A 26949-nucleotide genomic window follows, 5' to 3' on the forward strand; every position below is an offset into this window, starting at 1 on the left:
CGTCATTTCGCTTCAAACTACGGTGTTGACTCGATAGAAAAAAATAAATAAAGAGGACGCCATACCGAGAAAGAAAATTTTCGTCACAAATTCTCCTTCATTATAAATTTAGAGTGTAGAAGCCGTGAGTTCAGACAAACCTAGAGTAGGCCATGAAGTTTCGAATACTGTAAAGAAAATTTTAAAATACACTGATGAAAATAAATGATGAGATGATTACGTAGGATTAATTTGTTTGCATTTTAATAGTTTGAAGTAGTTTTTTTCAGAAATTGAAACTTCATGACGCACTCTAGATTCGCCTGAATTTACTCTTTCTTTCTTTTTAAATTAGTATTGAAGGAAAAGAAGAATTTGCGATGGAAATTTTCTTCCGCGATATAGCGTCCTCTTAATTTAAGCGTTATGTGACGTTGTTCTCATTATCACTTTATCAAAAATCTTAGCATGACTTTAATTAGTGTCTAGTAGTTAATGATGACCTAACTGATTTGAAAAATTAAAAAAAAAAAAATAGTGCGTGGAGTCCATCCGCGCGGAAGAAGTTAAACTTCGCAACCTGCGACGTTAATTGTAGAAGAATCAGCAGTCGTAGAAGGGATCACTAGTTCTATTCAACGGCTCTTTTTCCTGCTCGCTTCCGTGCTCTGTAATCACGGTAATAGTGTGCGTTTTTCCCTCGTGGACCTCTTGAACCAGTGGAAGTGCCTGTGGTTGCCTCATCGTCTCGCCCTCGAAAATGTATTTGTATTAATAATGTATGTGAATGCGTCGTAATGTAATTTCAGAAGAGTAAACCTAACAATCAATTGATATTCGCAAGAGACCTACCTTGACATAACTTTAAATCCGTGGGATTGTTTTCATTCATTTTTTACAATTGTTATCCACTGAATTTGAAAATAAAAAATATTACCCTATTAAATTATATGTGTATCAAAACAAACTAAAAAAGATATTTATAGAAAAACAATACTTTTATGCTAGTGAGAACCAAAACAATATGGAAATGAATGAGGGAAAACTGATTTCCCGGCCACTAAAAATGTAGCGTTAAACGTTTAACGCAACCTTGTTGGAAGTCGCATAAGAAGTATCACTTCAAAACTTTTGCCACCACAACCACGCATCAACAAACCAAAAATAAATTCAAATACCCCTAACGGGTTATAAGTAAACAACTACGTAAACAGTCGCGTTAAAACAATAAAGTTGTATAAGTATTCACCTGATTCGCGATCGCAACGCTCGAGTACGCCGTCTAGCGGGAGCCTGTAAATATCGGACATTAACTTATCACGTTTTCATTTAGTTCCATCAAAGTCATTGACTGAATCAGACGCCATTTTTTAGCAGCAAATAAGAAACAAAATTTCCCTAAGGAAAAGGCCGAAGAACTTGAAAAAAATCTCCAGAATATTAGTAAATCTTTCAGGAACAGAACACGCCAAACATTTGAAGAAAAATTCCTCAATAATTTTTAATTTCTATTATCAACAAACTTGCAACTGATGACTTCCGATTTCGGATACTGTTACAGATGTGTGTATTAAGGTAAAATGCATTTCTTCTGTCTTCAATTCATTACGAATTAAAGTGAAGTCAACATTGCTTTCGTCATTCCAGTGAATAAATATGAATTCAGAACATACAGAATTGTAATAGTTATAGCATACTCTTCTTCGTTACAGAATAGTATATATTTCTGTATCCATATAATTCGGAAAACAACAATAAAAAATTATCCAAGTTACTTGAAATAGTGCCATTTGTGCTGATTCTTAATTAATTTAAATCGTTTTCTTGGTAAGTTTTTTTTAATTTTGAAAGAATAAGTTCAACTAGAATTCAGCTATTCTGTTTTTAGCTACATATTCAAATTCATATCAATTATAAAATTTTGCTGTGTAGTATGTTATCTAAAAGTAATGAAGGTATAAACTATGTATCTATTATTTGAGAATAAAGTTTTCAAACAAGGAACTTATCATTTTGGAATTCTCCGGGAATCATAAATCAGGTAAGTGCAATGATTTTTACAATAAAAAATTTGCTTGTAAATATTTTTTTTTCATTTGATGATGGCTCTCTACAGCAGTGTTTCCCAAACTTATGACTTTTGTGTACCCTTTCAAAATTTTTCATAACGCTGCGTACCACTAATAAGAAATGAATGTATTTTTTACTATAAAAAAAATTTCACAAAAGTTAAAAATCACAACTGGCTGTTGACACCACTAATTATTAACTGCTAACTCTGCAAAAAATAAACAATAGAGAATACTTAATCGTAAATTTTCATGGCTAGCCTTGTTTTTAATTAAAAAATTTTGAAATTTTCGTTTGTTGCAAAATATTTCGCATAAGAACGCGTACCCCCGATAAACTGTTCCCGTACCCCTGGGGGTACGCGTACCACACTTTGGGAAACACTGCTCTACAGAATGGTTTTTTACGTCTGATTAAGAACTATAAGAATAATAAAAAAAGAAACAATATGAAAGCTTTTATTTCAATGTTAAGAATTCTTAAAATCGTTTTTTTTATCCTAAGAATTCTTTATTTTCCGTTTTTTAGTTTATAATTTTTTGATAAAAATTGTTCTCAAAATACTTTTGAAAAATTAAATGGTATAACATTATGTGTTTATGTATACTTCTTGTATATTCCAATGTTGGAAATAATATGATTCAGAAAAGTATGGAATAAAAATTCGGTACTTACGACGTATTAACGCCACCGCCGCTACAGATTTGGCGGTTTTTAAGTGCCGCCAATCTACACTTAAAATTTTTGCGACAGTTCATAAAATAAAACACTTTATTTAAAATCAAAATAGTTAATTGGATTTCGGTGGAAAATGAGCCGATATAGAGTTTAGCATAGATTCAAAACAATCATATCGCCATATGAACTCTGATGAATAAGATTCCAAATGAAATAACATTTCCAAAACGTACGTTTACCAAGATAAAGTTTTATGTTGTGGGAATTGGTACATTTTCGTTTTTTCGGTAAAATATTTCCCTCCTGAAAAAATAAAATTGCATCTTGTTTTTGGCAAATCCCAAAGACGAATATTCGTAGCACTAAAAATGGCGACAAAAAAGAATTGTTTTTTTTTTGTTTTTGCTTCGTCAGCATTCTTTATTTCACGTTTCTTAGTTTCTAAATAATGATTTTTATTGAAACTTGAAATTTTTTGATAAAAATTGTTGTCAAAAAACGTTGTTTACAAAATTAAATTTCATAAAATTATGAGGCTTATGTATACTTTTTGTTCATTTTAATTTTTGAACTAATATGATTCTTAAAACTATAGAATGTAAAGTTTAAATGGGCCTTTCATGTTATATCATTAAATTTAGTAATACTATTTCTCGGGCATTAACTCTTATAAGAATATACATATTTTTTTCTGTTAATGTACAAATATTTTTCCGATGTGTTTTGGATGTTCCTTCTCTAATAAAAAGAGATACCATTTTGTTTTCGGTTGTACAAGAAAGAAGATCAAGCATTTTTCTTTTTTAAATTTAATAAGCCACATTAAAGAAGGAACGTTGCAATGCTACACACTACATTAAAGACGTCTCTAGAGTAACTGAATGACGGTTCATATAGAAATCGCAGGTATGCGTCTCATACAACAACGCCCCCTATAGTTCGTTGCGATCGCGAATAGTAAAGATTTTACATAGAATCTAATAGTAATTTCAACCGGAAAATAAATACACTCTTTATCATGTTAACCCTCAAAGTGTTTTTTTAGCTTTTTGATACCCGACCACAATTGAGAGTCTCATAACGAAATGAAATGACATAAAAACTTGCTGCCGTACGTTTCTACACAGTTTTTAAAATGTCATGAAAAAAAAGGAAGGCAAGTAAAATTGAGGAGGGGCAAAATACATACCGTTTGAAGTTCTCCGACGTAATCCTCACTGTAAGCTATAAGAGACTCGATGCGATGGCGTAGTTGAAGGTCAAAAAGGTGATGTAACAAATAACACATCTGGAGTTTAACACCTTCAGCGATATTCATTGCAAGCAATCCACGAACTTGATTCTCATTCTCTGTGCGAAACAAGAAACAAAATAATCAATATTTCTCATAAAAACTGATTATGTAAAGAAAAAAAATGTGATATACCTCATTTTCCCGTATGTTCGTTTTTTTCTAATAATGTTAATAATAATAATAACGCTGGTTCAAATGAACCTCGTCTATTGTTTTCAAATTCAAACTGTTAAAAGTTACAGTCTCTGGCAAAATTATGAGACCGCACTCTAAGATGCTGTCAAACTCAAAAGCTAACTTGGTCCAAATAAACAATGCTTAACTTTAGGTGGGCCGCAAAAAAAAGAAATCAATGTTTATAGAAACAAATATTTTTATTTTGAATAGTACATTGTAATAAACATATATAAAGTTAAATTATTGTTTGATACTTGACCTCTCTTCCCTGCTACTATCTTCCCTATTACGGGAGAAATTTATTTTTTTGGCCGAGACTACTTTCAAAATTGACCCAACGTGAGCGTTATTAATACGGTTTCGGACTGGAGATTTATTTCCATTCATAACAGAAAATAATTGCTCGCACTGATAAGTACTTCCAAACATGGAAATAATTTCATATGCGAATTTTCGAGTATTTTCAAACCTTGCCAGTAAATATTTGTAAAATTCAGGCATAACCACTTCAATGAATTTTGCCTTCAAATTTGAGTCGCACTGAATCTCAATCACTTCCATTTGCATATAACTGGGTACTGAGTCTATAATTATTGAGAAAATCGACGAAAACAAACAAAATTTGTTTTCCGAGGAATTAAAATCTTTAAACCTTGTTTCAAATTCTGTTCTAAGATTTGAAATTTTTTCTGCGTATTTCTGATAAGATGCAGTATCCCTGGAATGGCAGGTGCCGCAAGTCAATTACAGTTTTACATTTTCGCGCGTACAATTTAAAATGATCCGTATAGTTTATAAATAAAGTATATTATAATTTCATATGCTAGTTTCCTTTCTAATTCACATTTCTATTTTATTTTTACTTTGCGTCGGATATATTGACTGGGCCACAAAAATGTTCATCTCGGGCCGCATGCAGCCAGCGGGCCGCGAGTTTGACACCCCTGCTGTAGAGTATCACCTGATAATTAAGATTTTACATAGAATGTTATAGCGCGTCTCATAAGTTTGCCAGGGACTGTATAATAATACCAAACAGGGTGTAGTCAAGTGCCGGAAAGGTCATATATATAAAGTAAAAATAAACACACCTGGATTGAATTCTTCGTCAAAGTTCTCGGGGTCAATCAGTCGAAGTAAAGCCATGAGTTCTTCATCTTGAAGAAGACCAATCAACAGAAGTTTGTCAGCAAGTTTAATAATTGGCCTGTTACAGAAATAAGCAAATGTTCAACACATCATAAGGAATTTATCTTATATGCGTGAGAGAGGACATCTTTTTCAAATTTGACAAAAACCTCGTTAAATATAATTTTTCACTCGTAAGGTTTTTTTTAACGGAAATTGGGAAGTTTTACTGCATCCTGGTTTGTATCTGGACTAAAAAAAAAGTTACTTCAATAGTTGGATAAAAGTTTTTCCTTAAAAAAAATTTTTTTTTTTTTTAAGGTTTTCGTCCACTCTGGCACCATTACACGGAGGCTAGTGATAATCAAATTTGTTTCAAACATTTTTACAAAAGAAAGAACTTTTCACTTGAAAAGAGCATCAATTTTAATTCCAACTTAAACAATATAATTTTTTTTCCAATATAGTTACCAATCAGAATATTAAATGTGATCGTAATAATTACAATTATGAAGAATTTTTACTGCGAATTGATAACCATTCTGTCGATTCCATTGATAAAATTATAAACAATTTATGACATTGATATATTTTGTTATTTATTTCTGATCATAGCATTAGCTCTGGTCTATTTTTTAAGATCAAAACTGATTAGGGGTACCCTTAGAGTACGTATATTTTATTAGTCTACCCCCCTTTTTCATAAAAATTAAAATAATTATGTTTTAAATAAAATTAAATATTTATTTAATATAATTTACTAATTTAAATTATTTAAACAATAACACCCAACTTTATGTACGTACTTTGTATAATACCTCCCCCCTTCCCCATCATACAAAACCGTACAAAATAGCAAATCCCCTCCTCCCTCCTTCAGGATGTACGTACTTTTTGAACGGCCCCTTATGACAAGCTATTCATACATTTCCTGCACCACAGTACACACACTTCATTTATATAATGAATTCACATTCAACTGTGCAGGAACCTATTGAAGCTGATTCTGAGATAATTAAAAGTAATAATTGGATGGCTGCTCAATTCGAAGATGAATGGTTTACATGTAAGTGAACTGATTTTTAACTTAAAGTAAAACTTAGAGTTCAGAGGTGATTTTTGATTTGCCCACATAAGAAAAATTTGTTTTGATGGTATATTCCTGAGAAGGAGCAAGAACTTACATTAAACCATCAAGGAAATGTATAGTTGGATTGTGGTTCTATGAGAATCAAACTTCTCTTGATTTTTAACCATCATAGAATTAAAGAAACATTTTCCATCATGGAATGAATAAGGTCCGACTAAGCCTCATTGGGGTCCGGGGCAAAAACTTCTTTTGGGGCCCCTCTGCTTCACTATTTCAGTCATGAGGAACCAAACTTCATGGAGGTATTAAATTTTTTCACCTCATTATACACATAACAAAAAAATTGACAAGAACCTGAAATTGCTATAAAGTTCCTCCTCACCGTTTTATCCATTTCATTGTTTTTCTAACAATTTTGTGTCCCTCGTGTGAAGGCAGTTTCCGAAATGCAGTTTTCTGATTGTTAACTTTGTCAACTAGCTACCAAAAATTTATACTCTTGCTGACATTAGGGAGGTATTCATCTAAATTTTCGCTATGACGGTAGCTCAATTTAGCCCATATTTTTATAAACATATCGTATTTTTCGATATGTAAAAATACAGGCTTTTAATGGGTCAAATGTATGCATCGTAATTTAGCTGAATTGGATTTCCGAATTATAGATTTTTTGCATTCATACTATAGATTAATGAAGAAGCTAACATAAAACTGACGGATTTTACACTGCACTGATATCTTTTGTTTAAAAAAAAATTTCAATGAAGAAAGAAACGTAAAGTAAACTTTCTATTCGATTTGGAGACCCCCTCTTATGTGGGGGCTCTGCCTCAGTTAGGCTCTGAGAATGATGGAAGTAAGTTGGCATATCAAAAACCATAAACGCATGATATAAAATGTTGGATGATGGGGATCATCAAATGTTGGATCCTCACGAATTGCACTGAAACCAATATAAACCATCAAAATATTTTGATTGAACCATCAAATATATTGACTTTGGAAAGCTCAAAAAAGTATTGGAGATTTTGTATTAATAATGAATATAGTAGATGGTTTTACACAAAGAGATTTTCGTTGCTTCCACCAATGGGATCCCTGTTGGGTCTATTTCCCTTGCAGACGGCGTCATCCAATGCTTCCATAATAAACTGCTTCAGATTTTCCATCGGGAAATACGGAGTGCTTAAATCCTTCAGCGAAGTTATCTTTTCCCTGCAACAAAAATTACGTTTAATTATACCAGTTATACCAATTAGAGAAAGAGTCTACAACCAATTATAATTATTTATTTTTAATTATTATTACAGTAGAATTTTGATTAACAGAGGTTTCTGTTAAACGAGCCGATAACAATGACAATGCAAACCTTCATCCATTAAGTTGGCATGTCTTAAATACTAGTGAATGGATGTTTAAAGTTACTCCTCAACAAAGTCTGTTTCTTCATTGTTTTTCTGAATAAGCTCGTAAAAAGACCACACTTTTCAGTTCACTGTCCGGCTCTACAGCCCCCCCAAAAACATTCAACTTCCGAGAAATATTACACCCTGACAATGCTTTGTTTACAGGGGTCGTGAGGCCCAATTGAACACAAGGTGCAATAAGTTATCGGACTTTACTTTTGTAACAAATGTTCTTTTGCGAGCTGTCGTGGCTCAGGGAATAGAGAGTTCGCCTTCCTATAAGGTGAACTGGGTTCGAATTCCAGCAATGATGGATCGATACGAAAATGCCCGCTCCCGGCTAGCACTGACCACAGTGCTGACGTAAAAATACCCTCAGCGGCAGATGGATTACGCGATAGTGTCCCCTTACCGTCAAGGTAACCGTGTGTGGTTTTCGTGATTTTCTTCTCCGTGTAACTGCGGATTTGTTCTATCAATTTCTTTTTAACTGTGTTCAAAAGAGTTATTAACACATTGAATGCCACGCTAATTTTACATGACTTGCCCGTCTCGCCAAAATTATTTTTGTGTGCTCTACATTGCATTAATTTCTTCAAACCATTTAAGGATAACGATAGCGATAATATAAAAAAATTAAAATCATTAAGAATTTACACGAATTTTGTGTTTCTAATAATCTTGGCTTCGCCGGTCACCGATGAATCCCGTGGCGCTACAAACAAACTCAGTGCTCGTCACCGGTGACCCCCCCCCATGGCATTCAACGTGTGAAATTCATAAATAAGAGGGAAGATAGCGAAATCACTTTTTTTTTTTTGTTTTGCTCGAATTTGAATCCCCTTAATCGAATGATAATCATACAAATATTTATTTTGCGTGTATTAGAGATCAAAATAGTCTAATTAAATTTGCAAATTAAAAGAAGAGCATACATTTTGCGAACCCTTTGAACGTTACCGTAATAGTTGGTAGATTTGCCAAATGTAAAAGTAGGAAGAAAAACTTACGCGATAGGACTCATGGTCATTTCGGGTCTGATGGAAGAGTATTGCATGGTCGATAGACTGTGAGCAGAGGCTGGCTCCTGATACATCGATCGGAGGTCTGGTCCCAATGGAAGGATGAACTCATTCTGTGTCAAACTCCTAACCAACAGACAGTCAACATAGTTAAACAAAATGAATAAATAATTTTATCTAATATTACGGTCATCCAGTGAGTCCATGGCCAAATTATTGGACGCACTTTAAGATTCTATGTAAAATCTTAATTATCATCATATATTATACAGCTCTTGTTTTTAAGCGGTTTGCACTAAAGATGTTTTGAATAAAAACCCCATTACAAGCATGTTTAAACATAAAGTATGGCATATAAACTCGTGCAAAACATGTCATTATTAAAACACTACAGTGTTTAATCATTTGGTCTAATTATTACAATATAATTCCTGATATAATAAATAATCTATATTTATATAATACACTATCTGGCCATTAATGACCGGACACCCCTCATTTCGGATACATGAGGTGCTAGTATCAAGTCAGTAGGGCGTAGGGCCTGCCACGCGCCCGTATCACAGCTTTAGTCCTTCTAGGAAGGCTATCCACTAGGTGTTGGTACACGGCGGCAGGTATTGCCCGCAATTCCTCCTGTAACATGGCGAAGAGTTGAGTGGTGGTTTTGGGGCGTTGTGGTCTGGCGCTCAACCAGCGCTCCAACTCATCCCAGAGATGCTCAATTGGATTGATGTCCGGACTTTGGGATGGCCAGTCAAGCTCTTGCACCCCCATTTCATCAAACCAGTCCGTGATGGCATGTGCTTTATGAATGGCAGCGTTATCGTGTTGAAACACAAACGGGCCATTACCGAACTGTTGCCACAGGGTGGGAAGTGCTGAATTGTCCAGGATGTCTCTACACCCTTCTGCGTTCAGGGTTCCACGCACTAACACCAAGGGTCCAAGACCAAACCATGAGAAACAGGACCACACCATAATTCCTCCACCGCCGAACTTCACAGTGTCCGGTCATTAATGGCTAGATAGTGTATATCGTCTACTTTATCCAGTCGTCGAATTTAAATTATATATCGTCTAATTTAAGCAATTGTTACGCGAATATAAGCAAAAGCAAACCGTTCTCGTATAAACAATAAAGCTGTATCTGATAGTTAAGATTTATTGATATAGAATCTTAGAGTGGGGTCTAAGGCCAGAGACTATAGTGGATGGAACTTGCCTTGCATATGCGTGGAATTCTAAATGCAGAGCAATGAGTAGATCTGTGAATCCAGTTCTGAGTGGTCCAGACATGTATTCAGATTGTATGGCGTACATGAGTTGCTTCTCATCCACATGGGTGCAGATGGTGTGGGCAGCTCGATGATTCCCTTGGAAACATAGAGCACCGTACAGAGCCAGTGTATGAGCATGGAAACTGAAAAAGTCTAGAGTTATTTAATTTCCAAACAAAGATGTCGGCATATAATTATTTATATGAAAGAAGAGTAACATTCTTTTGCCTAGAAAATGGAGGGAAAAAAACAGTAAAAGAAAAAGATATTTTTCAGCTTGTAATAAACTTTGAGTGACTATTTAAATGCTTTAAAATTTTAATTCGAATAAATTCTTGTTCTCCAAAAAATCATCAATTCGATGAGCATTTCCTACAAGGACTTATTTAACCTTTATGATATCTAATAATTAATGATATCATATCATAATGATATCATATCATAATGATATCTTATCATTAAAGTTTTGAACACTCCAAACTTCCTGTAAGCGATCCGGTGTTTATGTTTCTGAGAAAAAATTATAGTTTGTCTAAGCTAAGAACTCCTCCCGCCACAAAGTCTGAGGCCGTCTGGTGCTATGGAAACAAGAATGGCTCATTTAGGGAGGGTAGCTTCATTCTAGGACTAACACAATAGACCGAAGATTCCCTTTCTCTCGTCGACCCGAACCGAAACCACTCCAAAACAGTGACCCCGCACCCCTATTAGAAATAGTCGTCACAAGTCCAGACGAATGTCTGGGGGAGTTCTTATTTTAGACAAACTATACGTTTGCCCTTTGAGCATCCGAAACAGCTGTCTGCATTTATAAATATTTTTCGTGCTCTTAAACGTTGTTTACCTTAGTTTGTATTTTAGCACAAAGGACGCCCACTTGTGTATTTATACGTTAGAATCATATTTTTTTTCTGAAGGATTCTTTATTTTGTGAATAAGGGATAATAAGGTCTTATTTTAATGAACAAAACTCATAAGATTCACCGCATTTAAAGAATTTCGATGTAAAATATTTGACGAAGGATCCATTTTAGCATATTTTTAGCAAGAAGTTTCGTAAGCGATAAACAATTTTGCAAAGTTCTCGATTAAGAAAGAGAAGTGCAAATGATAACCTTAGAAGCTTCTCTCGTTCAATTAGTTCCAATACATCGATGCACCTGTCTTCTTCTGGAATGTGAACAGCAAGCATGGAGACGGGATCTTCACAAAGCATACTCCAACCACGGATATCAGACAATTTGAGAGCATGTGGTTTCAAGTTTACATTCGGGGCACGTGCCCACTGATACGGCTGCAAGCACTGAACCTGTACAAGCAAGACAATCATATAGTTACAAAGTTATCTTAAATGAAAATAAACGTACAGTGCACAAAATAAAAAAGACCCTGAATAACTTTTTATCTAGTGATAAGATTTTTGACTCAGTCTTAACCAACCCTTACCAATTTTTCTTTGGAAAAAAAAAATGGAAAAAATCAACATATTTTTTATTTCATTGATAAATACTAGGAACTAAAATAAAACATACTACACAAGTTCTAAGTCGATATTTTTAATTTTTTTATGTGTAAAAAAATAATTAATTCATCATCAGTTTACTATCCCAAATTATCTGGGGCAAATGAAAGAAGTCAAACATTAGTCTATGTATATGTTCACATCTTCATCTGATAAATCATCTGCTTTACTTTCACTTTCGCTCGAGAAAGTCATTTTTTCCCTTTTTACAATGTTTAATCTGTTACAATGGTTTTCAACAATGGAATTTAATATTTTCGATAATGCTCCCGAGCTGGAAGCACCACCGGGAAGTGTTGATTGCTGGGGGTTTTAAAGCATTGAACAAACAACATTTAATAACAAAAACAAGGAATGTTGTTTATGGTACAATGCCATAAAGGAAACTGAATATAATTAATCATTTTACATTGCTGCACCATCTGTTGGATTTTAGAAATTATTATTAACGTTATGAAATATTTTAAAAAAATCTTCCTCATATTTAATCCACGCTATCAACTTCTTGTATTCTATAATACACGAAAAAGCTGTTACATAAACGTTATTTTGCGTTAGTTCAAAGTTTCAGGGGAGTTACAATTAGGTTTCATTCATGGTTAATTTCATATTATATTAAATTTATGGCTGATAATATTTAAAAGCAATATTTACGTGAAGTATTACAGCAAAAGATTTTATGTTTGTTAATAAAACTTATTATTGGTTCAAAAACTCATTAGTATTGCATTAGTGGTAAACGTGATGCAAAAACTTTACATCCTTGGAGAAGTCTGTTTCCCATCTTTAGAAATAATGCTTTTTCATATATTAAGAAAAACAATACTTTACAATTATGATAGTTTTTAGATAGGTCGGTACTTGAGCAATTGGCTATTGGTACAATGAGCTATTTGCGACTGTCTGGGAAACATCCCTGAGGATGGTCCGAAGACATGTCATCGCAATTCCGATCCTCTTCAGAAGGGATAGCTCCCCTTCTTGCACGCGAAGTCGAGCACTTTACGGTGGAACATTTTAACGAAGACTGATACCGTGCATCCTCAGTCCCTACGAAGGCTGATCAAAGTGACCAACCGCTTACTGACCGCAGCCAGTGATGCTTAACTTCGGTCAATTACCATTAGTTTTACCATCACTATCACCCCAAATTTTAATCTCCACTAATTTATTTGTCGTAATCATCTTTCCCCATTATACCTCTTTATTAATTATCTTCTTATAAATCTGATTAACGATCTCTTAATTACTTCACAATCATTCTCCAAATTATAATTGTATCTTTAACATTTTATTAACAAATTTTTATTCGTTCTTTGTAAGTTTACCTCAGTGGTGCCATCTACTGACGAACATTGTTATTATTCCCACATACTCTTTCTCCTACATAGTGTTTTTATTACTTTTACACTTCTACCTGCTTGTTATTATGATAATATTTATTTGCTTATTTTTTATTTATCTTGATTTATACTTATCACAGCCCCAGTCTGTTTCACCTTCTGTTGTTATTATATCTAATTTTTTCACTACTTATTTTACCTCATCAGATTGTAAACAATTTCTTTCACACAGCTATAAGCAAACACCAATTTAACCAATGTTTGTTATTTTTATTTTTACCAATTATTATCCATTATACTATATTACTTTACTATTTTTATTATTTTTATTTGGATTCTTTTCATTTTTATTACTGTAAATTTTATTGCTATGTTACTTGGATGTCATCCCTACATTGATTTTTGTATGCATTATCCCCTACTATTTTTTATTGATCTTACTTGGATCATTTTGTTAATCATATCAAATCCTGTTATACTGCATCTCTTGCTATCATTATTACATTACTGCTGTATATTCTTGTTACTGCAACCTTGTATAACCCTTAATTTTGTAACCTCCCTTTTCGATTTTCAATAAACTAGGATTTAAAAAAATGATTTTGGGTTGAAGCGATTGAGGGTACACTGGACGTCATATATGATGTTTATACCAGCTCCCCCCAAAATTCTATTTTTCTTTATTATTTCTTTTCGATCAACACTCTCCCTTATCGATCGGAGGTGCGTGCCTTGTTTGCTCATAAGTAACCTCCCACTCGCCCTACTGGGAACAGTGTCTTTACGATGAGTCCACTGCGGGACACTAATTTTTGGAATTTTCAATGTTAAAAATGTTAAAAGTGGTCACTATTAAAAATGCTACTGCCGGTGACAGTAAAATTATTCCCCAATTTTATCCTATGTATTATGACTAAAGTCCGGATTTTGATGACATTTGCATTTTTGGAAATTTTTTGTCCTTTAGACCATTTTTTTAGATTTATAGAGCATTTTTCTTTACATGTTTTGGCGTATTTTGCATTTTAAAGCATTTTTTTAATTTTTTGTTAATTTTTTCCAATTTTTATTATTTTTTTTATCATTTTTTATTATTACACTGTCTTCCAAACAATGAAGAAAATCTCTAGGATAATTAACAGGTGTAGCAACATCTTTTCAAATTGAAGAAGAATTGTCAGTAAGTGAGACCGTCTTTTTCAAGTACGCACCTATAACATCAGTAGACGTTGAAAGAAGCTTCTGCAGGAATGAAAATTTACTTTCACACAAGAGACGCTCGTTTACATTTCAAATTATCAAAAAACATTTAATAATCCAATGTAATTCTGATATTTAGTAATATTATGAGATGGAAGTTGTTATATTCATTAAAGTTTCTATACAAAATGAAAATGTTTTGGAGTCAATATATTTTCCTTTTTTTTGTTGTTATTATTGGATATAAAACATATTTGTCAAACTTTAATGAACGTAGTACAAGTATTGCATTGCTTTATATTTTTTTAAATGACTCATAGTAATTTTAAAGAGTAAAACATTGTTTTAGTTCAATATTTTTACTTTATTTAAGTCATGTCATAAGGCATTTTTAGCGCAATTTTCGCATTTTTAAGGGCATTTTTTGCACTTTTTAAGGGCATTAATTGAGGTTTTTTAGGTCATCAAAATCCGGGCTCTAATTATGACACTATATTCTAATTCGCTAAAAATAGCACACTTTATAGAATAGTAGGAAATAGGTGTTAAAGTGATTTAAATAATTGGAAAACAAACTTACTTTAAGTCGAGGTGGACATTGAGGGGTGAGGTGTCTTTCGGTACTGCGTAAAACAGCTGAGGACAATGGAAGAGTTGTTGCTGTTCGACCCAGCTCAAATTGAAGAACCTCTTTACTCGTAGCTTCAAAGAACACAGAAGGGAAGAGCTTAGTACCAGGCTCCACCTGCAACATTCATGTGTTAGAAATGAATTTAAATAACCCAATCTATAGTATATAAAATACTTTTACACGCACGTGGTAATAAAATCAATCAAATTTCTTTTCAATCATTGGTCATAACCAAAAAAAGAAACGCAGCATTATCTTAACTTAAATTTTGTTTCAAGTTAAAGAATTTCGTACAAAGAAAAGTTTGAACTATTTGTTTACATTTCAGTCCGAAAAAAGTGTACAAAGCTAGCCATAAGTAAAGTCATTACTACATGTTTAGTTATAAGTTCCTTCCAATCCATTTAAATACTTACTAGTGATCACCAACCCTTTCGCGTTCTCTTCGGATTGCTCAACCATTTCGAGCTCACTTCACTTGTCCATTGGATACTTTACTTATCATAAGTATTGCTTCTTATGCGACTTCCAACAACGTTGCGTTAAACGTTTAACGCTACATTTTTATTGGCCGGGAAATCACGTGGTAGTTTTCCCTCATTCATTTCCATGTTGTTTTGGTTCTCACTAGCATAAAAGTATTGTTTTCCTATAAATATTTTTTTAGTTTGTTTTGATACACATATAATTTAATAGGGTAGTATTTTTTATTTTCAAATTTAGTGGATAACAATTTTAAAACACGAGTGAAAACAATTCCATGGACAATGCGACGGATTTAAGGTTATGTCAAGGTATGTCTCTTGTGAATACCAATTGATTGTTTTTCTTCTAAAACTACATTGTGACGGATTGCTCAACCATTTCGAGCTCACTTCACTTGTCCATTGGATACTTTACTTATCATAAGTATTGCTTCTTATGCGACTTCCAACAACGTTGCGTTAAACGTTTAACGCTACATTTTTATTGGCCGGGAAATCACGTGGTAGTTTTCCCTCATTCATTTCCATGTTGTTTTGGTTCTCACTAGCATAAAAGTATTGTTTTCCTATAAATATTTTTTTAGTTTGTTTTGATACACATATAATTTAATAGGGTAGTATTTTTTATTTTCAAATTTAGTGGATAACAATTTTAAAACACGAGTGAAAACAATTCCATGGACAATGCGACGGATTTAAGGTTATGTCAAGGTATGTCTCTTGTGAATACCAATTGATTGTTTTTCTTCTAAAACTACATTGTGACGCATTCACATACATTATTAATTCAAATACATTTTCCAGGGCGAGACGATGAGGCAACCACAAGCACTGGTTCAAGAGGTCCACGAGGGAAAAATGCACAGTATTACCGTGATTACAGAGCACGGAAGCGAGCGGAGCAGGAAAAAGAGTCGTTGAATAGAACTAGTGATCCTTCTACGACTGCTGATTCTTCTACAATTAACGTCGCAGGTTGCGAAGTTTAACTTCTTCCGCGCGGAGGGACTCCACGCACTATTTTTTTTTACTTGTGTCTATTTTCCATTGACCTCATAAATGACAGAATTGCTACTCTCTTATCGTTGGACAACTGTGGCTAAGCCATGGAGGTGGAGTAGCGTCATACAACCACAAACCCGTTTATAAGGTGGGTTACATTTACACAGAAGAAAGGCCATATAGTTTGTCTAAAATAAGAACTCCACCCGACATTCGCCTGGACTTGTGGCCGTGACTATGGTAACGAGGTATGATTATTTCAAGTAGAAGTGCGGGGTCACTGTTTTGGAGTGGATTCGGCGAGAGAAAGGGAATCTTTTCGGTCTATTGTGTTAGTCCTAGAGTGGAGCTACCCATTCTCGTAATGAGCCATTCTTGTTTCCATAGCACCAGACGGTCCCAGACTTTATAGCAGGAAGTTCTTAGCTTAGACAAACTATAGAACGCAGAGAGAAATATTTACATCCATGCCTACGGTGGGATTCGAACCCACAACCACTGGCCCAGTAGTCCACTAGACCGGTGATCGGCATCTTAAAGTACTGAATTTGCTAGGAATGAATTTAAATAAGATATCTAAGAACCTTAAAAGTGTATCTCGTCGGTTGTCCTTCGGCTGTGAATGTAATGAGACCCATCGAAGTGTCGACGTGGCATCCAACAACCATCCCTTGATTTGAGCTGCGAGAATTAGCATCCCCCTGACTCACATCCGAGTACAGTTGTCCTGCACACACCATGTAGCAATCCTGCCGATCCATCCTGCCAAACAGAATCTTAGATTAGTTTATACCTTTTCGTCATCACTGTAAATCCCTTCATTGAATTTTATTTTTTTTCTATGCAGAGCTTAATACTTCGAGTCTCTTTTGTGAGAAACACGTTTCTCTATTAATACATTTTTTTTTGGGGGGGGAAGGAATACTATCATAAACTTCAGCTAAAACAATTACTTTTAAGTAAGATAAACTGTGCATCTTACAGTCACTGGCCGAATTAGTAGACGCAGTAAAAGATTCTATGTAAAACCTTAAATATCAAGTGATACTCTATACAGCTGTATTGTTTATACGAGAGTGGAAACGGTTTGCATTTGTTTATATTCGTGTAACAATTGCTTAAATTAGGCGATAGATAATATAAAGTAGACAATCTATTATATAAATATAGAATATTTATTATATCAGGTATAATATTGCAATAATTAGATCCAATTATTAGACGTACTGTAGTGTTTTAATAATGACATGTTTTGCACGATTTCATAGGCAATACTTTTATAGTCAAACATACACTATCTGGCCATTAATGACCGGACACCCCTCATTTCGGATACATGAGGTGCTAGTATCAAGTCAGTAGGGCGTAGGGCTGCCACGCGCCGGTATCACAGCTTTAGTCCTTCTAGGAAGGCTATCCACTAGGTGTTGGTACACGGCGGCAGGTATTGCCCGCAATTCCTCCTGTAACATGGCGAAGAGTTGAGTGGTGGTTTTGGGGCGTTGTGGTCTGGCGCTCAACCAGCGCTCCAACTCATCTCAGAGATGCTCAATTGGATTGATGTCCGGACTTTGGGATGGCCAGTCAAGCTCTTGCATCCCCATTTCATCAAACCAGTCCGTGATAGCATGTGCTTTATGAATGGCAGCGTTATCGTGTTGAAACACAAACCGGCCATTACCGAACTGTTGCCACAGGGTGGGAAGTGCTGAATTGTCCAGGATGTCTCTACACCCTTCTGCGTTCAGGGTTCGACACACTAACACCAAGGGTCCAAGACCAAACCATGAGAAACAGGACCACACCATAATTACTCCACCGCCGAACTTCACAGTGTCCGGTCATTAATGGCTAGATAGTGTACATGTAATGGGGTTTTTATTCCGAAGATTTATTATAGACTTCCTATTTGCACTTATTTTTTGACGTATTGCATGACAATGTTAACCCACTGATACATGGACGTAAGCAAGTACAAACCTCATAAAAACAATAAAGTTGTACAGTATCACCTGATAATTAATTTTTGACGTAGAATCTTAAGAATGCGTCTCATAATTTGGCCAGAGACTGTATATTGATTGATTAGACACTGATTTTGAATTCTTGCTTTATATACCTAAAAGCAGATTAAAGTTGGACATTCGTCCATGTAAACTCATTTTTAATAAGTTTTTCAAGTAGCCTGTATAAAAGGTTTTCAGTAGCCTAAATAAATCGAATTATAAACGTAACCCAAAATAGTATTTTATTGAGATGTTTTAAAAATATACAGATTTGCAAAAAGCATTATAACTATATATATATATACAGTCGGACCCCGATTTAACGAATTCATCGGGACCGGAAATTTTATTCGTTAATTCGGGGTCATTCGTAAAATCGGGGTTAAAAAAAAATTTTTTTTTGTACATATGTATTATTAAAAATTACTAGTTATAAACGACTATCTAAGATAAGAAAGGAATTTCCTGTTTGACTCATAGTTCACTTGACAAACCCCCGGAAAATGACCTTGCAAGTGTAATATGTCTTATTGACTCTGCCCACCTATCCACGACGAATTTTGTTTTTCCCTGTTGCGGGCGTTTCTTTTGTTTGAGACGAATATGCACTTTTTCTACTTTATTCCTCCCAGGAAAGACTTTTTTCCCTTTAGAATCTGCCAATTACTAAAAATGCAATATTTTTCTGATCAAAATTAATGAAAAATATTTTCTCCGGATGCTGAAATAATTCGTTAATTCGAGGTTAATTATTCGTTAATTAGGGGTTTTTGACTCTGTTTTTGCTGGGGTTGAAAAAAAATTCGTTAAATCGCGAAATTCGTAAATAGGGGTTCGTTAAATCGGGGTCCGACTATATGTGTATATATATATATATATATATATATGTATATATATATATATATATATATATATATATATATATATATATGGGTCATTCTCACGAAAACTGTCATTTTTCAGTTCATAAAATCCCAAAAAAGTAAAGTGAATAAAAAGCTCTGAAACTTTCTATATTAATAGAAATATGTAATGGCATTATAAAGAAAGTATATATCCTATAAATTATACTTAATATTAAAATTTATTAATTTTTTAAATAATTAATTTATAATTATTAATTTATAATAATTAATAATTAATTAATTAATTTAATAAATAAATTAATTAGTTTAATAAATCAATTTATTAATTTATTTTTCAAATTAATTAACAAGTAAATTAATTATTTTCACTATTTAAAAAGTGAGGGACTGACACTAATAGTGAGGGAATGATATTTTATTTTAATACATGTTTTTATCTAAGTTACATCTACCTAAAGTTTGAAAATTATAACATACTAAGTATATCTAATATTTATTATAATTTAGTCTTATATATTTAATAGTTTTTACAGGTTTGGGAAATAAAATTGGCTGGCACGATTGAACAAAAAAAAATTTAATAATATACTCATCTTGAATCATTCCCTCACTTTATACACTAGTGAGGGAATGACGAATTCAAGAAAATTTAAAAATAACAGCTAGGCTTTATTAATTTCTGAAGTCAATCACATACAATTATATTCATACAAGAAAGCAACATATAATTATCCACTTTCTCGATGAAATTGTATTTTATTTTACTCTAAAAAACGACATGAGGGAATGACAAATGTAAAAAATTTTACCTGGTTTGATTCATTCAAATTTATTCCACAGCAAAGCTTCTTTAAGTTGAAGATGGAAACATACTGCAATTTTGTTCTATGATGCCAGTTGTTAACTTCTGAAGTTTTTATTAAGATATTTTTATTCTAAGATGATTGCAGGTGATAAGAATATTGTTGTGAGGGAATGACGCGAAACACTGGGGACAAAGTTTAAAATAGTGCTGTGTTAATATTTTTATCAGAAATTAAATTTAAAATTTATTTTCTGAATTCTATATTTCAATATTCTCAAATAAAAAACACAAATTTGTAAAAAAAAAATTTTTATATCAGAAACAATTTTTTTCTTTTTTTAAATCAGCAGTGGGGACAAGTGAGGGAATGACATATTGGTATATTTTTATTACCTAAAACTAATAAAAAATAAAAATTGATAATTTTATTTTTATTCTTTTGTTAGCTTGCATTCCGAAGGACACTTTCCCTGAAAAATTTTTTTTCGTAAGTTGTAAAACAAACATAAAATATACTGGGGACATGAAAATGACTGTTTTTGTGAGAATGACCCATATATAGAAAAAAAATTCTTTAACATAAGACTGAAAGGGTCAGGGTATCAGGGAATGCGTATAATATGAAATTGATAGTACTAACCAAAAGGTATACATGACTATATATATTTAATCCCATTGGAAAAGGAGTTCATTTTTCATTCTGCAGATTATGATATATATTCAACGTACACCGTAAGTGTTGTGCCGTAAGCGTACAATACACCGTACGTGTCAATAAAAACCTTTGGTTTATTCAATAAAAAAATAATTTTATTGATTTTTGTTTTACATTATGGTTGTCTAATGGAATTCACTCCATTAAAAATTAGATATATTTTCGCTATTTTGAAATTATAATTTTTATTTATTCTAACTATAAAATTTGGTTAAAAAAAAGTTAAATAATCAATAGTAGTTCAATAATATTTTTTTAATATTAATAATAATAAGCTGCATTCTTTATTGCTGAATACATCAAAATCTATAAGCTACCCAATTTTTCTGCTCACATATTCCCCAGTAGAGCAAAACATTTTGAATCCTATGCCACATCCATTGTAAATGTTTGTTTTTATTTTGTGTTCGAAAGTTAAATTGCATGCACCTTTTCTTGAAATCTTACAAAGGCAGCGTACTGAATCTAACGTAAATTTGTGAAATTTCCCGAATATTATACTAAAAGAAGTGGAAGGAATTTTATTTTTTATGTCTGGTACCAATAAGAGTTTTATTTTGTCATTTTTATAAAGCAATGTGAATCTGCCGATTGTAGACATTTCTGCCTCTCATGAGCACGTAATACACTCTGCAATCTAGATGCGTATATTTTAAAATCAAAATAGTATTTCAAAATATCAGAGGTGTTCATTTTTCAGTGCTATTGTAACACTAAATGTCCAAGAAAGCATGTAACCTGCAGTGTTTCCCAAACTTATGACTTTTGTGTACCCTTTCTAAGTTTTTCGTAACGCTGTGTACCACTCATAAAAAAATTAATGTATTTATTACTATAAAAAATTACACAAAAATTAAAAATCACAACTGGCTGTTGACACCACTAATTATTAACTGTTAACTTTGCAAAAAATAGCCAATCGAAAAATATGTAATTATGAATTTTCATGGCTAGCTTCGTTTTTAAATAAAAGTTTTAGAAATTTTCGTTTGCTGCAAGATATTTTGCGTAAGAACGCGTACCCCCGCTAAACTGTTTCCGTACCCCTAGGGGTACGCGTACCACACTTTGGGAAACACTGCCTTACGGCAACCGTGTGTCCGAAATTTCTTTTTATCGCCCCGAAAATGTTTGTACTAAAAGCCTTTTTACAATAAAGTAAAAATATTGCGAACCTTTCATCCTAAAAGGATTAAAAATTATTATTTAAAGCTTTTTTTAAAAGGTATTGTCACTTAGCTGACGTCACACTTTTAGCTGACGTCACACTTTTAGCTGACGTCACACTAGCGATAGGATTAAATGGCATTGTCTATTAAAATTTCGGGACAAGGTGGATTTTAGCCGATAGGTTTTTGATGAGTTAAAATAAACCTTATTTTGCTATCTGGGTTGTTACTTACACTTCCTGCATCTCTTCGAACCCTTGGAAGATGACTTTACGAATTTTGTTATTTTCGAAAATTGTATCAGACTGCTTATAAGTGGTTGTCACCCAACCGCAGAACACGTTGTTCGGTTCTTGTCCGGGAAATATTCGAATAGCATAAAAGTACTCGTCGATAAGGTCCAAAGAAGAGGAATCCAAGTAATCACTGCCATCGTCAGGAGGAGTGACCTCCGTCGGAATCCTCGAAAGCTTTCTGGCCGCTGTCGGGACACGATCCGGCACCGTTGGGGGAACTAGTTGGGCAGTGGACACTCGTATCGACCTTTGGGCAGCGAGTCCTGCCGGCTGCTCCAAAGGCGGTCGAACAGTTTCGGTATCCGAGAAAGCCTCTTGGGTAGGTTCCTTCTTTTTGAAGAAACGGAATGGGGAACGACCTCTCCTCTTTGGCCTGTCAGGTTCCATTCCGGCTGCATCGCTCTCCGTGCCACTCTCCAGTTCTTTCTTGTGGATGTTCTCTGTTGATGCTGACCTCAGCTTGGAGGGATCGGATGGACCGAGGGGAACTGCGAGATTCATTGCCAAGTCCATGGAGTGACGCTTTCCTGTTCTTCCCCTGTCTCCTGCAGCATCTTCTGCATAACCTCTTTCCAAATCTGTTTGAAAGAAAGGCTTCAATATTCAATCACAGATGAATATACACACTTGATATTACAATTTTAGAAACGAATGGAAATTCAGAAGTATAAAATACATAATAACAAATTGCGGTTACGCCAACCTGCTAATTCTAATATAATTTCTTAATGTGACCTTTTTGATGGGAGGGGGCAAGTTTTTTGAGAGTTTGTATTAGAGTGACTCTTGTAGAATTGTCTTCTGTGTGGCGAGCGTACGAAGCATCGCTGAAGCATCGCTATAATAATGTCGGAATTCTGCTAAGAAACAATCCTCCTTGGAATGTTCAGACATGGTAATGGATTTATGGATCCATGGTAATGGATTATGGTAATGGATCCACTTGTTCCACGCTTATGCAAAGGGTTCTTTTCTCTGGATTCCACTAAGCCACGTATCGTGAAGTCATATTTTCACAACAACTATAACTGAAGGAAATAGACCTGGAGGATCATCAAATTTAGATACCAAAATTAAACATTTTGTTGCTGGTCCTTTAGACACTTGACAAATTTTTCTCCGTATACTAGTTTAAAACACATTATTGCTCGCATCCCAAATAACACCTACGACTTGCGTTAAGGCTTCACAGGAAACCTTTCTCTTTTTTCCAACTATCTTGCAACATATTAAAATGCGTAGTTCATTTGGCTAGCTGTACTCTAATTTGTGGCAAAAGTTGTTGCATTTCGTGATAAAGGCTTCTGTATGTTCCCATAACAAAATATCCATATAGGTGTTATTTTACAATGAACAATTTAATAACGGCCTTTACGATGAAAGAATCTAAATTCGTCGACAAATCCTCATCATTGATAGTCAAGGCAGAAAGGCTATTTATGATAACTTTTTTGGATAATATTACGAGTTTAAAAATAGTTAGTTCTGTATCATCCGTATCTTTCACTCTATATAATGTCGCCGTTTTATTCTTTGTCAGAACACAACTTTGGATTTTTTTTTTATCTGTTATTTTCTTACTGTTTGAAATATCAAGCGACTACAAATATATTCAACGTTTTCAATTGTATAATCGTCTTTTAAGTTATTACTTTCAGCAGGAATATATATATATATATATATATATGAAATGGAAATTTATAAGTATTAATTTATTAATTATTAATTTTAATTATTAATTTATAAATATAATTAAAATTTTTAAATATTTTGATATGATGATGTATGGACAGCAAAATAATTGCTTGTCCTGCAGTTCATCTTAAAAGCATAAATCCTTACCTTTGACGTCTGAAAGACTAAATCCACTTTCAAGCATATGATGCTCTAAATTTGCTGAAAAGTAATTTAAAAAAGAGTGTTTACTTAAAAAAAAAATTCTTTAAAATAAAAACTGATTAACATTTTACTCATAAATATAACATTCTACACTAAATGCAAGAAAAATAGGTAGAAAACCGATGGATACCGAACAAATTTTGACTTCTGTAGCTCTAAATAAAACTTATACCACATGAGTCCTTTGATTAAGGGTTTATATCAGGCATCCATAAATGTATACTAAGTAAGTCCTTTGATACCATACAATTAATTCATAAATACCTGGATGTCGAATAGACCTGTCTCCAAACTGTCCTCTCTGACGGCGGCGAATCTCTTCCCAGTTTCGTGCTTTACCTAATTCACTGAAAAAAAGAATGCAATGAATACCCATTTATGAAAGAGTGAGGAAACTTTCCTAACCTCAGTGACTTATCTTCGTAACGGTCATCTGGAGGAGTATTTGTTTTAATAAATTACAGGAGTGGGCTTAATCTATATTGTTTCCGACTGAAGTTAATGATGGCGAAAATAAATTTCAATTAAATTCGAAACTCATCAAAATATTTTTACAAAATTATTTCAACTATGCCGAATGTTGAAGACAATGCATTCTTAAGAGAGGGATAAGTTAGCAACAACTTCTATTTCATAAATAGTGGTCCGCCTCCCTCGCCATCATTAATTCACCATGTATGAGTATTATTTTACTATTTTTTTCTCTTTGAACATTTGCAAAAAATACTTAAAATCAACCTTATCTTTATGATTTAATTTGCGTAAATAGTGAGGTAAATTTTTTCCACGCTATTTTCTCCCCCAAATATTTGCGAGACCTTAATGTTTTGCTGGACGAAAAAAAAAATTTTAATGCTAAAACGTTGCAATTTTAGTGGAGAATTCGCATTTATTCTGATTGAACTAACGACGCAACAGTCTTTGCAGAAATGTGCAACTCATCGAATGCTATACGTTGAACACGCATCACATTTCTGATCCGATCGTCTTATAAAGCAATGAATTGTTCTCCCGGTCAAATGACCGGTTGTGGTGGAAATAGGTATACACGACACGTATTATTCGAAACAAACGAAATACAAAATAAGAATAATACTTGACTATTAACTGTATATAATTGTTAGAAAAAGTCATGAAGTCAAATGTGCAAAAACGATAAGATGATAAGCGCATTTTCGATGCAAAAATTCTTAAACGGTCATTCGACCGGTTATGGCAGAGGTCGCCAAAGTGGTCTATATAGACCCCCAGGGGTCTATTTAACATAAGCGGGGGTCGATCTGAGCCAGGGGGTCGAATGGGGGTCGATCCGAACAGGAAGGGTCGATTGGTCAAAGGATTATCAGTATTTTTCAGATATGTGACAATTAGAAATAAAAGAAGAAGACTTGGAAATATATACAGGTAACCTTCAAAAATTGGGCGACGATTTTAAACTGCGTTTTGTTGATTTGGAAAACATTGACATCCCTGATTGGATTATTGTGCCATTTTCTGCTCAAATTGAAAACGTGGGCATCAACCTACAAGATGAGCTTGCTGAATTATTATGGGAATTTGAAGCAAGGACGCTTTTTAAAAATTTAACAATAAGCAAATTTTGGACAAATATAAACATAATGCAAAAATATGTACAACTTTACGAAATAGCTCAGCCATTTATGATAGCATTTCCAAGTTCCTATATGGTTGAAGCCGGTTTCAGTCACGTAAATTCAATCTTAACTAAGAACAGAAATAAATTAAATGTGGAGTTTCGAGGGGATTTAAGATTAAAATTGACCAATTTTGAACCCAATATAACGAACCTTGCAAAAAAAAAAAAACACCAGACACACCCATGTCATTAAGAAGCAATAAATCCGTAGTTACTTATTATTTCTACTTACTTCTAATTACTTATTATTTCATAAATATTAAGGTATTAAATTTCAACATTAATATATTTTTCATAAAACTTTTGTTACACTATGTACTATTATTTTAATGAATGTTCAAAATCATAAAATAAATGTACAAACACAGTATCTAATAGAGTTTTATTTTAATTAACAGAAAATTACTTTTAAAGGGGGTCGATGGAGATTTCGAAAAATTATGTAGGTGTCGACGATCAAAAAAGTTTGGCAACCCCTGGGTTATGGTATGCTTAGCGTTAAATAAAATTTTAAACTCGGGAAGTATTTTTTTTTAAAACGGAAATTGGGAAGTTAAATACCATGACTTACTCAATATACTCATCGTTGCATGTGACTGGAAGACTAAGTCTCACAAATTCGTAATTCACTTTGTCAACTGTCTCATACAGTCTGTGAGAGATCTTGAGGGCTGGAGGAGCCCCAGTGCCTGCCGGGATTCGACCCACTTCAATAGGTGATTCGGACAATTCGTCGACGTTGACGAACGTGGCCTCGTCTTTGTTGTACCAGAAAGTCATATTTCGATTCATATTCACGCAGAAAGGTTCGAATCCGGACTGCAGACCACAAACGGTGAAATACTTAAGATGGTTCACATCCTGGCCAAAAACAAGCTTAGCTTTTTGTCCAATTCCGAGTGTAAAAGCGGGAACAAAACCTGAAATAAAAATGTGTCCAATCACTCACTCGTGGATGGGAATTAAGTTTAGAGAAAATATGTTACACTTTTGTGAGCTTCTACTAAAATAATTGAAACAAATTCCTAATTTGATACCTTTTTTATTTAAATAACATCATTTCATTTTCACCTCATCTCATAATTTATGTATACAACATTTGGGCTAAAATATCATCTAACTTTGTAATGTCTAATTCAATTCACACTCTCTCCCTAAATATCTTGTTCAAGTGTTCAATCGTTGATAAAAAATACTTTCTTATTCATCCACTCAATTTCAAATACATT

General features: G+C 33.6%; 1 protein-coding gene across 13 annotated transcripts in view; it reads right to left on the bottom strand.

Annotated features, from left to right (window-relative positions):
- Window positions 1-26949, bottom strand: part of RyR (Ryanodine receptor) — a 286011-nt gene that overhangs the window by 164663 nt on the left and 94399 nt on the right. For 12 of the 13 annotated variants that reach the window (XM_087150450.1, XM_087150444.1, XM_087150445.1 and 9 more), the window contains 12 exons: window positions 26292-26640; window positions 24328-24410; window positions 24007-24060; window positions 22103-22742; window positions 16892-17069; window positions 14770-14934; window positions 11240-11433; window positions 10070-10267; window positions 8833-8970; window positions 7479-7631; window positions 5290-5405; window positions 3917-4077 (listed from right to left, as the gene is read on the bottom strand). In XM_087150450.1, the coding sequence (XP_087006576.1) occupies window positions 3917-4077; window positions 5290-5405; window positions 7479-7631; window positions 8833-8970; window positions 10070-10267; window positions 11240-11433; window positions 14770-14934; window positions 16892-17069; window positions 22103-22742; window positions 24007-24060; window positions 24328-24410; window positions 26292-26640 (2429 nt within the window). The remainder of the gene's footprint in view (window positions 1-3916; window positions 4078-5289; window positions 5406-7478; window positions 7632-8832; window positions 8971-10069; window positions 10268-11239; window positions 11434-14769; window positions 14935-16891; window positions 17070-22102; window positions 22743-24006; window positions 24061-24327; window positions 24411-26291; window positions 26641-26949) is intronic. The other variant, XM_087150436.1, reaches the window with a different exon arrangement.

The sequence above is a fragment of the Parasteatoda tepidariorum genome, chromosome 1 (assembly GCF_982258835.1).
Source record: "Parasteatoda tepidariorum strain Cologne lab strain chromosome 1, Ptep-v5.0, whole genome shotgun sequence".
NCBI classification, from domain to species: Eukaryota; Metazoa; Arthropoda; class Arachnida; order Araneae; family Theridiidae; genus Parasteatoda; species Parasteatoda tepidariorum.